General features: G+C 45.9%; 1 protein-coding gene across 8 annotated transcripts in view; it reads right to left on the bottom strand.

Moving 5' to 3' along the window:
- Positions 1-16268, bottom strand: part of madd (MAP-kinase activating death domain) — a 178246-nt gene that overhangs the window by 96862 nt on the left and 65116 nt on the right. For all 8 annotated transcript variants that reach the window (XM_060911682.1, XM_060911686.1, XM_060911689.1 and 5 more), the window contains exon 4: positions 14484-14802. In XM_060911682.1, the coding sequence (XP_060767665.1) occupies positions 14484-14802 (319 nt within the window). The remainder of the gene's footprint in view (positions 1-14483; positions 14803-16268) is intronic.

Raw genomic sequence — 16268 nt, 5'->3', positions numbered from 1 at the left:
GTGCGTGTACAGCGGATGTAGAGTGGACCAATCAGAGCCCTCTTGTCTGCGACGCTGTCTGCGAGGCTTCTGCGGTGGTCACAATTTTTGGGAGGTGCGCGCAGAGCGTCTGCGAAGGGAGGGGGGCTACGCAGACGCCATCTGTGACGCCATCTGCGAGGACTGCGTTGTCAGCATAAATTGGCCTTAAGGCACCCTATTCCCCCCCATTACAAACTGTTATAGATTTCTATTTTATGACTTCTACATCATCAAATCAGTACAATAACATTTTAGAGTTCCAAATGTTCCTTTCTCCAACACAAAATTAAATGTTACAGGGAAAAAAAAAAAAAAAGTTTGTATCTGAGCAGCATATTACACAAGAGAGGACTTTTCAGACTGAAAAAGAAAACATAATAAATGCTGCTGGGTTTTGCTGCAAAATGAAGACGCGAGTCTGACAGTCAAAGTGTCCAGAAGAACTGGGGCTGGTTCTGTAAGACGCTCCGTAAAACCTACAGCTCATTTCCGCATAAAACTGCACTCACTGTACCTTAAGCAAAGGCTCATCTGAATTACTGCTGTTTATAGTATTTATTTAACGTTGAAACATTTCATCAGGGCGGCACGGTGGTGCAGTGGTTAGCGCTGTCGCCTCACAGCAAGAAGGTCCTGGGTTCGAGCCCCGTGGCCGGCGAGGGCCTTTCTGTGCGGAGTTTGCATGTTCTCCCCATGTCCGCGTGGGTTTCCTCCGGGTGCTCCGGTTTCCCCCACAGTCCAAAGACATGCAGGTTAGGTTAACTGGTGACTCTAAATTGACCGTAAGCATAGGTCACAACCAGATGTACGATTTTTTGGCTGTGCGATTTTTAGCGTTTCCCAAATCGCTGCGTTTTTTTTTTTTTTTGTTCATGGAGAAAGACGCACGTTGGCCGCAAGTTTGTCTTGCAACCTGAAAAAACGTAAGCGCCCGTAGAGTTTGTTTGACATGACAAAGAACCTCTGCGGCCGGTCAGCGGCTAGTCTACGGCTCGAAAATCAGCACGTCACACGCGCGCCCTCCGTGCATTTCTTGCATTTTTTGCACGTAGACCGGCCGTAGTAGCACGTACAGCCGGTTGTGACCGAGGCTGTAGGTGTGAATGTGAGTGTGAATGGTTGTCTGTGGCTATGTGTCAGCCCTGTGATGACCTGGCGACTTGTCCAGGGTGTACCCCGCCTTTCGCCCGTAGTCAGCTGGGATAGGCTCCAGCTTGCCTGCGACCCTGTAGAACAGGATAAAGCGGCTAGAGATAATGAGATGAGACGTTTCATTAAGCTGTTTTTGGTCGACAGCATTTCTTTACATGTGCCTAAGACTTTTGCACAGGACTGTATGTATAATCCAAAATCTGTGGTGACTGTACAAACATTACACCTGTTACATATCCAACAAAATGGCACTTCTTCATGGAGTCCCGCAGACACAATTCTTCTTAATCTGGAACAACTCTGGACAAAACTATTCTCGTCATTATAATCCACACTGCAGCACTGTACGCGTTAGGTTCATGTGTACCCGATACGGCGACAAGGACATGGTTTCATCATCACCCGTCACTGCCTACACTACCCACAACTCACAAGTGTTTCCACCCAAGAGTCTGGGAGGGCGAGGACGCTGCAGAAAGCAGGTCTAAGAATAGGATCATTAGTTTCAATGACTTGTGACACCTGGCATCCGGCAGATTGCTTTACCCATCCTCAAGTCCTCCTTCATTCTTTCTCTGCTGGGCAGTGCTCCCTCTACCCATCTGCTGTACATGGGCCACGTGCAGCCAGTCAGGTTTACTGCCCTAAACAACCACACTACTTACCTTCCGAAGGGAACAAAAATGCATAAAAGTCAATACAAACATCTGACATGAACGTCACGATCTTATAACCTTTGTGTACAGCCAAGAAATGTAAAATTTGGCATTTGTGCATGATCATGAGGCTCTCTAAACCTTTTTAGTAATCTGTTAAAGTGGCTGGGAATCAGAAATAACACCAAATCCACTGGCATCTGGCGGCTAAGAGTGCGGATTAGGCACTAATCAGCTTAAAGCTATGCAAGTAAAACACTGGAGTACACTTAGTGAAGTTTGTTGAAATCCTACACTGCTGGAGAATCATTTCAGCTGAAAAATAAATAAATAAATAAAATAACCTCAATAAATCCTACAGAAACATTTACACCATTTATTTACTATACATTCATTTAACGCTGGGATCAGACTACATGCTATTTTTGTCTTTCACAAAAGACACCACGTGACATTCAAAAGCAAGTTCTTCCCGTGCCATGTGACGCATACGGCAGCAAAATCTCTGTTTCCATAGCCCTCGGCCTCTCGCCTATTACATGGCTAGGTTTACAGTGGGGGGCTAGTCCTTGAGTAACCGCGAGAGTTTGACTCCCCACTCGCATCTGTATTGCGGCGTGCCTTGCCAGACGGCAGTAGGTACCATTTTTATGACGGTCTTTGGTATGACCCGACCGTTCATAGAAACCGCGAGTTGGCCTAGTGGTTAGCGTGTCCGCCTCTCGATCGGGAGTTCTACTCACGGTCGGGTCATACCAAAGACCATCATAAAAATGGTACCTACTGCCGTCTGGCAAGGCACGCTGCAACGCAGATGCGAATGGGGAGTCAAACTCTCGCGGTTACCAGAGGACTAGCCCCCCCACTGTAACCCTAGCTATGTAATAGGCGAGAGGCCGAGGGCTACGGAAACGGAGATTTTGCTGCCGTATGCACCACGTGGCGTGGGAAGGACTTAATTGAATGTCACATGGTGTCCTTTGTGAAAGCCAAAAATGGCACATAGTCTGATCCCAGTATTAAATGAAGGCTTCACACTAGATTTTGTAAACGTGGTTAGAGGGATTTGCACCCATTCGGCCACAAGATCATTACCGAGGCGAGGCACTGTTGTAATGCAAGCAAGCAAGCAAGCGGTGCAGTTGAACTCATTGCAAAAGGTGTTCAGGGTTGAAGTCAAGGCCCTGTGCAGGTAGCCTGGGCCCGCCCATCCTAAGCGTGACGCAACACGAGGGCCTGTTGCGAGCTTAGTCTGGCCAGGCAAGCTATCTACAGCTCTTCCAAGCTCCCGAAAAATCGGGAACCAATCAACTTTGAGCATCTCCAACGGCCCTGGGTAGAGGCGTGTTCAAGGCACTGACGTAGTAGAACTGCGACCGGAAGCCATAGATTGTTTACAGAATCTATGCCGGAAGCGCTTCATTCACGCTTCCGCATCTATTACGCATAGATGCTGTATTGAAAGCATTCAACGGGAAGTTCTCATTGAAAACGGAGCAAAGAGCAGCCCTGGAGGTATTTATTGAAAGGAAGGACGTTTTCGCCTTGCTCCCGACCGGCTTCGGTAAGAGTTTAATCTACCAGTTAGCCCCGTCGCGTCGCATACGTCAGAGGAAAGAGTGATGTGATTGGTTTAAGCTTCGTCACAGCCTTTTCTGGCTTCGACCAGTAGCAAACTGAGGCATTTCAGGGAGGCGGGTCAACCACGGGCTCTGGGAAACGGTTTGGCTTAATAGCTTGGCCAGACCAGTAGCTCGGAGAGCTTTGAAGTCGCGTTAGCCAGGCTACTGTGCAGGGCCACGCATGTTCTTACTCACTGACTTTTATGGAGTTCGCTTCCTGCACAGGGGCGTTGTGTTGGAACAGATTCGGGCCACTTGATTCCAGCGAAGTGAAATCTTAATGCGACAGCAAACAGACAAATATATATTATGATGGTCACATACTTTTGACCACAGTGTACCCACCCCTGATAAACAGAACCAAACCTCAATAATACCAAGCAGGTGAACACATTTCCCTGCTTATTCCATGATAAACCGAGTCAGTGTTCATCAGACTGCTCCATCTACGCATAGAAGTCTGAACAATCCATCTGGTATGCCGAGGACACAGTTGTTGTGTTTTATGGCTTCAATTCTTTCTTTGTTTATAAAGTCGATGGTAAGAGTCAGCATTACGCAAGCCGATATTAAGTTAAGGCGGCTCAGGGCATCAGGAAACATCTGATGGTCTGCAGTAATAAAGCAGCAGGAAGAATGGCCTGAAATCCTTACTCTCACCTACAAAATCCATCTGCTTTATGTAAAACATGACAAACACACCGCTATGAATTCAGAGGTTGTGCTCGCCTGCCCAGGTAACAGAGACCGAGCCCTGAGACATCATATCATGACTGAATGATTTGGGTCCGAGTTTGACCAATTATTTAATTTATTTATTCAGTCTGTTACATGTATTTAAGCATGACCTTATTTCAAGTGAAACAGGTCACGCTGCCTAATGTACATCAATTAGACATTACTACATTAAACAGAATACCGCAAGTTGGCCTAGTGGTTAGCGTGTCCGCCTCTCGATCGGGAGACCGCGAGTTCTACTCACGGTCGGGTCATACCAAAGACCATCATAAAAACGGTACCTACCGCCGTCTGGCAAGGCACGCTGCAATACAGATGCGAGCGGAGAGTCAAACTCTCACAGTTACCAGAGGACTAGCCCCCTACTGTAACCCTAGCGATGTAATAGGCGAGAGGCAGAGGGCTATGGAAACGGAGATCGGCGCCGCCCTATGCGCCACATGGCGTAGGAAGGGACTTTGACTTTTGACCGTGAGAAGAACTCGCGATCTCCTGATCGAGAGGTGGACACCCTAACCACTAGGCCAACTCGTGGTATCATGTGACATTAGGCAATCATAATGCCATAATTTTTGCTGCAGTTTGGTCGGGAGGCTGGCAACACGACAAGCTCGGCCTCAACCAATCAGTCAGTCAATCATCGCTCACATCCTTGCATGTCATTGAGGAGGAGGAACAAGAAATAGTCAAATCATGAAGGAATATGTCCTAGGAGTTGTCAAACTAAATGAAAATTCCGACAAAGCTAGAGACTTTTCATCTGGGTGTTTTGGAGTGTTCCAGTGGCTTTCGTCGATTACGTCACAATACAAGGCCCGTTCGTTATTCCCTACGTTCATATTCAGAAGAAGAAGAAACCTTTATTCGTCACATGCACACTTCAAGCACAGTGAAATTCATCCTCTGCATTTAACCCATCTGAAGCAGTGAACACATGTGCGCGCACACCCAGAGCAGTGGGCAGCCACACCAGAGCGCCCGGGGAGCAGTCAGGGGTCGGGTACCTTGCTCAAGGGCACCTCAGCCCAAGGCCGCCCCATGTCAACCTAACTGCATGTCTTTGGACTGTGGGGGAAACCGGGGCACCCGGAGGAAACCCACGCAGACACGGGGAGAACATGCAAACTCCGCACAGAAAGGCCCTCGCCGGCCGCTGGGTTCGAACCCGGAACCTTCTTGCTGCGAGGCGACCGTGCTAACCACTACACCACCGTCCACACTCTGATATTCAGGCCTGATGCTGGAAATTTGTTGGCTGCAACAAAACCGTTTTTAAGATTAGGCTGAAGCTGAGCAGTCTGATCCCAGTATAAGTGGACTATGGTTAGAACAAGGTTACATGTCGCTTCACCCAAGCACTGCTGTTGAATAGCTTTTGATTATGATCAACAAAATTAATACTAGTTTATACTCGGCACCGAAAGCAACTTTTCCTTGAGTCAGATCAGAGCTTGTGTGTGTGGGTTGTAGTAAAGGCAGAGAAAGGGGGAGTGGAGTGTGTATTATGACATGACAGCGAGAAGGCCATAATTTGTGTGTGTGAAAGCCTCCTACCTCCTGCAGCCGGTCCCCGAGGAGAGTCAGCAAGCTCAATCTGTTAAAAAGTCTGCTTCAGCTGTCTCATTCTTACATAAGCACATTTCTTGTTTATTCCTCATCTCTCTACACTTCAGACAGCTCTTACTATCTCTCTCTGTCTGCTGCACGCCGTTTTCGTCCCCCCCGCTATCTCTTGCTCATACAAGCTCGGTCCTTTCGTCTCCAGCGGCTCTACCTTTCTCACCCCACTTTTCTCACCCCACTTTTAAGGCCTCTGCATGCTCTTGCGACAAGGCTTTCGCAGATAGCTTTTCGCAGACAGTTGTAATTTATCGTTGAGCGGGGAGTAATAGACGTGCGTGATGTTGTTCACCACCACAACGCAAGGGGGCGCGAAGTCGCTAGGAGTAGTTGGTGGGTGTGGTTAGTGGAGTGTTTATCCTCCGGTTACTTATAATGACTAGAACTGGAGTCGTATAGATGTACGTACTTCCTCACTTCCTCAATCAACCGCTCTTCGTGCTGCTCCATCTTCGCTCGTGTTTTTAAAAATGGCGGTCATGAAAACAAACCAAACCGGGAAAGTAGGGAAGCGGAAGTGCGTGTACAGCGGATGTAGAGTGGACCAATCAGAGCCCTCGTCTGCGAGGCTTCTGCGGTGGTCACAATTTTTGGGAGGTCTGCGAAGGTGGGGGGGCTACGCAGACGCCATCTGCGAGGACTGGGTTGTCAGCATAAACTGGCCTTTAGTGTTGCTACACTGGTATGCGAAAATCAACTAAAACTGATATTAAAATGGTGCAAAACACAGTCTTATAGTCTGAACCCCACTGTATAGCCATCAACATGTGTTACAATTCTGATTCAAGGCTTTACAAGTTTCATCTGGCCTTGATAATACTAAAACCAAAAATCACCGCAAGGCCTCCATCTCAAAAACCCTCAAGACTTAAATGAAGGCCATATTATGCCAGGAATTATTTTCCTCCTGATAGGATTAAGAAATTGTGTTTTTGTATCGCAGCCATAAATAAAAAAAAGTTGTAGTTGTGATTTGAAAGGCACAGTGAGGCAACCCACGTGCATGTGTAATATGTCCGGATGCATGCGTGCACGCACACCGAAAGACCAGCGCTGGCGCAAAGTCAAAATCACACTTCCTTTGCCAGAATGATGCTGCGCTGAGACACAGCGCTTGAGTCAGAATTGCCCTTTGGAGGTGGTCATTACACAACCTGCATACTACTTAACTCCCACCAATGTGCTGCACTGACAGATGAATAAAGTCGCTCATTTTTCAGTAACTCATGCAAAACGAGTCGTGAGCATGAATCTGTTTGCTCGAGAAACAAAATTAACTCCAATTATTATTGCACGCATTAACTTAGCTGGATTAATACAATAAAACCTTAAAGGAACAGTCCACCGTACTTCCATAATGAAATATGCTCTTATCTGAATTGAGACGAGCTGCTCCGTACCTATCCGAGCTTTGCGCGACCTCCCAGTCAGTCAGACGCAGTCAGACGCGCTGTCACTCCTGTTAGCAATGTAGCTAGGCTCAGTATGGCCAATGGTATTTTTTGGGGCTGTAGTTAGATGCGACCAAACTCTTCCACATTTTTCCTGTTTACATAGGTTTATATGACCAGTGATATGAAACAAGTTCAGTTACACAAATTGAAACGTAGCGATTTTCTATGCTATGGAAAGTGCGCACTATAATGACGGGCGTACTAACACCTTCTGCGCGCTTCGGCAGCGCATTGATATCTGAGCTCCGTATCAACGCGCTGCCGAAGCGCACAGAAAGTGTTAGTACGCCTGTCATTATAGTGCGCACTTTCCATAGCATAGAAAATCGCCACGTTTCAATTTGTGTAACTGAACATGTTTCATATCACTGGTCATATAAACCTATGTAAACAGGAAAAACGCGGAAGAGTTTGGTCGCATCTAACTACAGCCCCAAAAAATACCATTGGCCATACTGAGCCTAGCTACATTGCTAACAGGAGTGACAGCGCGTCTGACTGACTGGGAGGTCGCGCAAAGCTCGGACAGGTACGGAGCAGCTCGTCTCAATTCAGATAAGAGCATATTTCATTATGGAAGTACGGTGGACTGTTCCTTTAATGCATGTAGATAGCACAGAGCTGCATACGGTCATGTTCTAATAATTAAAAAAAAAAAAAATTTCACTTCTCCCTAGCCAAGTGATTGAATAATGGGAACAATCATCAGTAGCTTATTGCAGTTACCTGATAAGATTTTTAAGCCCGGCAGATAGAGATACTGTTCTCGGCTCTTTTGCAGTTTTCTGGGCTCCCGAGTGATGTAACGGGTAATAAAACATCCAGCTTCTGATCAAATATGCTGTGGATTTCACAGTTTTTTGTTTCGCACATAAGCACTTAAAATCTCTTTTCTTATATTAAAATTGTTGATATAAAACCCAAATAATTATCCTGCTTCATAGTGCTGTTTTTAAAGCAAGCTGTAAGTAAACAGGGATGAGGTTAGACGACTGGTAATTTACACAGTCATTTGTGCCCCGAGACTAGTTTAATTGCTCAAATTTATTCCACATACTCTGAAAGCAAAGAACCTAGGGAGTTTGGCAGGACAAACAAAATCGAGGACCGAACCCGCAACTGCAACTCGTCACGAAGGCGGTTGCTAGGTTACAACAGAAAAAGGCTCCTTGGAGAAAATGGAAGGGGGAGAGCAATCACTCAACACTTATTGATCTGAACAAGACCGCTAAAGGACTCATGAAGATTGTTTAATGATAGACGCTTGAGGAGTGAGCCGTCATCATGGCCTGTCACTGCAACATAAGCCCATTGTCACACAAACACACAGCAAACGACTTACATAACCTTCCTATGGAGAGAACAAGATAATCATCATCACCATCACTCTGTCCCCCTCAATCCCACACTCACTCTCACACAAAAGACGACACAAGTACATTCTCTTGAAGCACACTCGCTTCCTTTTTGGCTTTGCCTTTGACCGAAGCCTATGACCCTTTTCACGTGACGTCACGACAAACGCGGCCGCCATTTTGGACATGTACTACCAGTAGTTTACCACAGCCAACATTGAGGAACGGCAGCAAAGAAAGTTTTTAACTTTCAGCAAGACTTCCATCATGCCACTATATTGTTGTACACCTGGATGTAGTAACCATCAACAAACAAGGCAAGGGTTATCATTTTATCAGATCCCGATGGAGAAGATGGATAGCGGCCATTAACAGATTGGCAGCCCTCGGCATACCAACGCTTGTGTAGTGACCACTTTGTTGGAGGTAAGACGAATAAAATTAGCCAGAAAAGGCATTACATTGCTGTTAACATTCTGTGGCGGCGAGTGTGTAACCAAATCGGTTAAAATAACCCATTGTAACCTCTTTGTTCTTCTGTAGTAGCTATTGTTGACTAACTAATGTCAACAACATAGTAGCTAGTATGTTACTGTAGCAATGTTTACGTTCAGTCATTTGGATGACTGTTAAAACCTTTCAGTCTCAAGTTTTTCCTTTACTGTATTTACTAGTTTACTGTAATTATGATCCGGCAGCTATTTACACCGGATCCAGTGTAAATAGCTGCCGGAGCCAACGTCCGAGGTTCCAGAGCGCGCTCCGGCTTGCTTGCCCTCAAATTAAGCAGCGCGCTCCGGCTTGCTCCCAGAGTGCTCCGGCCGAGGTTCCGGAGCGCGCTCCGGCTTGCTCCCCCTCAAATTAAGCAGCGCGCTCCGGCTTGCTCCGGAGCAAGCCGGAGCACGCTGCTTAATTTGAGGGGGAGAAAGCCAGAGCGCGCTGCTTAATTTGAGGGGGAGCAAGCCGGAGCACGCTGCTTAATTTGAGGGGGAGCAAGCCAGAGCGCGCTGCTTAATTTGAGGGGGAGCAAGCCGGAGCACGCTGCTTAATTTGAGGGGGAGCAAGCCAGAGCGCGCTGCTTAATTTGAGGGGGAGCAAGCCGGAGCGCGCTCCGGAACCTCGGCCGGAGCACTCCTGGAGCAAGCCAGAGCGCGCTCCGGAACCTCGGACGGAGCACTCCTGGAGCAAGCCAGAGCGCGCTCCGGAACCTCGGACGTTGGCGTGTATGTGTATGGCGATGGGTTTTTAACGACATAGGTATACAGATCATGTGGGCCGAAGTCAGGTAAAGACGAGGGCTTCGTGTACTTCCGTACGTCAGTGAACAATCCTGGTGGAAGCAGGTAAACGTCGTTCTCTAAGCCTGCTAACCTCAATTTTTGCAAATACCTCTCCCTCTGCTCGCCCTGTAAATGCCCTACGTCGCTGGATAGTGAAGGTGCTTTCTGCATCTCGCTCCTTTTTCTTTTATGTTTTTCGTTTGTCGCCTTCCTCGCATTCAAACTGATTCGAGCCGAAGTCCACTACATGTCCAAAATGGCGGTCGCGTTTACGAAGGTCACGTGACTGAAAAGGGTCTACAGAGATCTTGCATGTGACGTCATAGCCGATCCAGACTGTAACAGACGCCATCTTGTCGGTCAAACGCCATATTTCCGCCTTCTACTTCTACCTTTTCTTCTGGAAAACCCTACTATATACAATTCTACTACAACGGCTGCAGCTACAAGCTCTCCCTACCTGTGCACGGTTTTTTTATGTTTTTTGTGTGTATTTCTGCGTGTTGTTCATCTGTACCGGACTTCAATATCCACTACAACCGTATGGACTTACTGGACATTGGTTTCTAGCAGAAAATGACGGTTTGTAGCAATTTCCATCGCATGCACAACATTCCGGACGAGATAGCGAGACCAGCGGGGTCTCCGTGGATTGTTATCGGGTCTGGCAGGCGAAGGAGGCGGCGTCGGGAGAGGAAGCAAAAGCGAGGCTGCAGGCAGAGCCGGCCTGTTGACCAAGCTCAGAAAACAGCCACTCAAACCTCCACTGCCAAGCCTCTATCTCTCCAACGCCAGATCCATGGTAAACAAGACGGACGATTTGGAATTACAGCTGGAATTACCTTATTCTACTCTATCGGCTGGTCAGTGCTATACTAGATACCACTGATATATCTAGTATCAGTACTAGTAATACTTAAGTGACTTACCCATCCAATGAGGATTGTTATTTTCTTGTTTACAAGATGCCACATCTGAGGGCGGCTGACAAATCCTGAATTTCTGTAAAGATAACTGTCCAGAGATTTATAAGCACGCAGTGCTTCACCACTGAACAGCGAGGGAAAGTTAATGAGGTAATTATACACGTCTGGGTATTCCACCTCTGGCAGTTCAATATCCACTGACACGGTCGTGAAAACTACATCCGGTAAGCGATAAGGGTCACTAATCTGTAGGTCGTTTATTTTAGACATGTATCTAATTATCTGTTCATTAGAAAAATGAGCCGTGTAGTCCGTTGGTTGAAATTTATCCATTTTGTACACGAGTGCAGCAGTATTCAGCTGTGTTTTTTACTGACAAGATGGCGGCTGTGTACTTTCCGGTCACGTGACTGCAAGATCTCTATAGAGGTACCTGTCTGTAAGAATGCAATTGGTGTGCCAGTCTCCGGTAGCAATTCCACAGTCGCGGTGTGGCGCCGCTGCGTACGGACTACGCAAGTGCCATGTTACATAACCTCAGTTCGCAATGTAATCCTCCGTGACCGAACATTGTCCAGGAAAGGAACGGATTTTGCAACGTCAGATCCAATCCTGGTGTCGACACATTTCTGAGCAGGCTATTTTTTCTACTTATGTACTGTAGCTTCGATCACCCGATCAGAAAAAGGCTGAGCTCAGACCTGTCTCTAGTTAATAAACCGTTACTTGTTCTTTCTTTACAAATTATAGGGTCTCTACAAAGTTAGCACATGGAAATTATTAATGCCTTCATATTTGCAGCAATACTTTAACAAGAGTGCTTGGAGAGCACAATATCCCCCGCTGGTAACTATATCTATGCTAGAAGTGCTTAATATACCTCAGGCTTTCGTCTAAACCGGGGAACAGGGGCGCTGCACCCTCTTACTCGGTGTGCGTCCCCTTACCGAAACACAGATTGAACCCCAAGTCACACTTAGGCCATGCACTTATATGCTACTGCACAACATGCAGTCTTTCTCAAAACGATCTTTTCTCCATGAAAACATCCCAGCAACACCACGTGACAATGTGTCTGATCATCAAATACGTTATAATTACTCCAAAAATATTCCAATCATAGTAGATACACCGCCAGACGGTGCAAAAACAATCCGAACTGGTGTTTTCCAGACGGAGGTGCCATGTTGTTTACTTGTCGCGGCTGCTCTCGCGAGATTTGACATGGGTTACATACAAGGTCAGCTGACTTGTAGAGCAAGATTTCTCTTGACTGAATGACCTTTCACCAACCGGCACGGGAGTTTTTGACAGAAGTAGTTTGCGAGTTGTTTTTGTTGACACTTGGGCATTTAAAGATGTCATCCCGCGGCACGAAGCGGAAGAAAGCCAAAAACTGTCCGGGGCAGAAGATGATTACTTCTTTCTTTTTCAATGTTGACAGACAATTTGTTACAATTTCCCTCTCAGACAGCCTCAGAATGTCCCATTGTAGCCTCAATTTTTCAAAGGCTTCGCACGGCGGAGGGGGGGACGGACAACCAGCACCACCCCCCCGCTTCGCTCCCTCGCCATGGTGAGCGCCCTCATACTAAATTTTTCTAGAAAAAACCCTGCACCTTCATGAAATCGTCAAAGTACAAGTTTGGCAATCGAGGGCCATAACTCTGGTAAAATGTGACCGACATATAACAAAGGAGCCTGTCAAGTTTCATGAAATTCTTCCACAAATTGTGAGAGGAGTTGATTTCAGAAGGCAAGTACCTTTCCCGGGACGGGACGGGACGGACAGACATCGCCACGACATAATCCCCCTTCAGGCTTTTCAACAAGCAGGGGATAAAAAGCAGAGTTCTATTATAAAATATATTTAAAGCAAAAATGGATTCTGAATCAAGAAAATTGTCTGACTGGATATCCATCAGGAAAATTACACAATGGCTTCACCTTCTGAAACCTAACAGTCGCAGCATAGCATTATTAAAAAGTTAATAAGGAATTAAAGCGCTAGGGGTCGACCGATAATCGGCCTGGCCGATATATCGGGCCGATATTCTGCATTTTTAGGGTTATCGGTATCGGCCATAATTTCCACCGATATGCCGATAACATGCCTTTTTGCAGCCATTTCGTTCCTAACGTGACTGTCACTGCACGACCTTTCCTGCACTCGCCTCTCTGAGTTCAAGAACACGGTCCCGCCCACCACAACATCTGATTTGTTTGGCACAAGAGATATAGCCAATCAACACGCGTAGCTAAATGCTGTGAACTGTTTCAAGGCGGCCGTATGGGCACTCGGGCAGAAGCGGATCCCACTTCAAGGTAAGGACACGCTGCTTTTGCCGCAATCAGTCATAAACACACAAGTTGCAAAAGCACAACATCATTATATGTTTACATTCTTCATCTGCTACTCGTTAAAATTGTCCATTTGCATCTGTGTAGCCAGGCAAACTTAGCTTACGGAAGGCAGCACTTGAATTAGCCTACAACCAACTAGTCTCGCTGAAACTACATGTAATGTTGTCCATAGTAAGCAGTCCCCAGCATAACGTAGGCTGCAGTCATTTTTAAATCCCCGTCTGGAAACGTTGTGAATGTGTCAGTAGTTCTACTCGAACAGTAGAATGACAGCCATACAGAGAGGTGGTCAAGGGAAGACGAAATAAAACGTAGTGTTTGTGTTCTGTAGGCTAGCGCAAGCCTACTGGCTATTTGTTATGGTGATGAGTAAACTTCATGACGTGACTCGTGCTCAAAAAGCGCATTGCACTTGTATACGTTAGGTAACTTTATAAAGCGCTATTTGAACATTTAAACAAGCCAGGTGTGATATGGTGCTAGCAGGCTGTGTAATACCGTAGGGAGTTTGTCAGGACGCTTGTTGTGGGCTCAGTAATTAATTGTGTCGTGGATGCACACTTGCTTGGATAAACGCTAATGAACGAAATGCATCAATTAAACTCTTACCTCAAATGTTCTTATGCTACTTCACATTGCGCTGTAATGTACTCCACTAGTATTTATAATTCTTGTGCAAGTGATTCTCCTCGCTAGCGCTTCTGATTCGGAAAGCGACATACTCTTAAAGGAGCAGAGCCGCGCGGGGCCGCCCCCTCACTCCGACTTCCGTTCTCTGAACAGACTCTTAAAGGAGCAGCCGCTCCTTTTAACCAGAGCTTTTAACACTCCGTTCTCACTTTCTCTATCCTGGCCCTGCACAAAATTTCATGTTCAATTTTACAATTAAACATACATTTCATGGATATGAAGGTCTGTGTCAGTGTGTGCTATGTTTAATTTCATGTGAATTATAATGTTTACATTTATCGGTTGCACATATCGGTTATCGGCATCCCAATTCCATAATAATCGGTATCGGCCCTGAAAAAAAAACATATCGGTCGATCCCTATAAAGCGCCATCACTGCCCTTCCGGTCATATTATACAAGCCCTGTGTAGCAGGTTTAATACTGGACACGGTCACGAGATAGCTTTGCAGAAATCCATATTTCGATCTCTTAACAGACACGTGGCAAGAGAAGAGAAAACTCCCCGAGACAACATGAGGAGGAAAAGCTTTCCAGAAAACTTCGATTCGGTTTCCCAAAAAACGGCAGAATGCTGATCTATGAAGACGTGAGCGTGTACTCACCGCTGGTTAACCTTGGCAATGCCTGCTCTCTGATTGAGTCTGTGGCTGCAGCAGTCCACCATGCGTTTGAGGATGTACAGACACTCTCTGAAGGTGGAGAAAAACGGGTAGTGGCTCAGGATGCACAGTGATGTCAGCATGCTGCTGCGATTCCGTGCTGATGCCCTGGTGCTGCGTTTGGGACGGGGTGATCTTCCGGCGCCCGGCTCTGGTGGCCCATCTCCCGCCATGGGCGCCGTGTGGTCACCCGAGAGGGACAACGTGGAGGGGTCACATTTCTCAGTGGCCTCGACTGCAGGGTCTGTCTGTGGAGGCTTGTCTGTACAAAGAGAAATCTGATCAGAACTAAAAAGTCTCAAGATTCTTTACTAAAATCAGTCCAAAAAGGACATTAACACATTTTTTTCGCGGTCCGGTTTCCGTCAAATCCCGCGCTCTGATTGGCTGGCGAGCGGGTCCGTATCCTACGGTACGAACCCCGGTTACGGACCTCTGGCGACTCGCTCGTTCACAACAACAAACATAGTAGCAATTTTTGTCAACATTTATTTTCGCATTTCTCAGGAGAATAGCATTAATTTTACAGCATGGATAGCGATAACGACAGTGTTCACAGTGAAAGCGAGTTTTACTACCCTGAGGAAGAAGAAATAAAAGAGAACATTTCAGGAGAAAGCTAAAAACCTGTAATTTGCTAACACCGAGCAAAAACATGGCTGAATGACTCCTATTTGTATAAATAGGGGACTACATAGGCGGCAAAATGTAGTTTTTTTTTCCTGCCATGGAAGTGCACTTGTATACCAAGGAGGAAGCTATTTGCATTACAGCCGTGAATGAGGATTCAAAATGGCGGCTCGGCTCGGTTTTCCCTTTCGGGCGCTCTCGTTTTCTGTTAGAATTTGGTAAAGAAAAAAATAAATATATTATTTACCAGCTTAAGGTCGGTCCGTATGGTGAAATACCGTGAGCTTGGCCTTGAATACTGACCTCGGCCCAGAGGGCCTCGCTCAGTACTTTCAAGACCTCGGTTACGGTATTTCACCATACGGACCTCCCAGCTGGTAAATAACATATGGGTTGTTTTACAATCAGGGTACAAAGTTTGTGTCACAGGGGTCCAAAATTCAAACTGATTCAAACTGGTTCTTGTACCAGTTTTTAAGTGAAGGACAAGTTAAAGAACAGATTTCAGGTAATTTTTTGACATGTGTGAATGGTAGTTTTGTGTAATCTGCTATAAGATAAAGAAGATTAAGTGTAGCTTTAAGCAGGGCTGGGAAAAACAAATGAAGTGATTCTCGGAGAGGACATTTTTTTTTTTGACAATTCAGAATCCACTACTTCCATAGTGCTTTTAAATATAAGGCTGTAAGCTTTGTGTTAGTTGTCTCTAATATTTATGTCCCAATATCGTGACCACATTTTAGGATGAAAATAATCATTTTAGATATGTTATTTTGTATTGAAAAATTAGCTGTCTCGGAGAGGACTTTTTCTGACACAATTACATACTAATTTGATCAAAATAGTCTGAAAAATTACTGGCATTCAACATTAAAACTTAACTATGTTTCCAATGATATGGAACCAAATATTTGTTTTATGGTATAAAGAATGATTTAAGTGCATCCCTTTTGGAGCTACCTGTGGTCAAAAAAGCACTTTTTCTAAATGACACGAGTAATTTTGCTAAATATGACATATATTGCCATACATTCACCAAAAATAACGTTATCACCAAAATTTTTTTTTTGCATGGTAAATAGAGCTATCACAGGGCTA

Source organism: Neoarius graeffei, chromosome 27 (assembly GCF_027579695.1).
Source record: "Neoarius graeffei isolate fNeoGra1 chromosome 27, fNeoGra1.pri, whole genome shotgun sequence".
Classification (NCBI taxonomy): domain Eukaryota; kingdom Metazoa; phylum Chordata; class Actinopteri; order Siluriformes; family Ariidae; genus Neoarius; species Neoarius graeffei.
The sequence above is the reverse complement of the archived record's forward strand: the minus strand, read 5'-3'. Positions and strand labels throughout refer to the sequence as shown.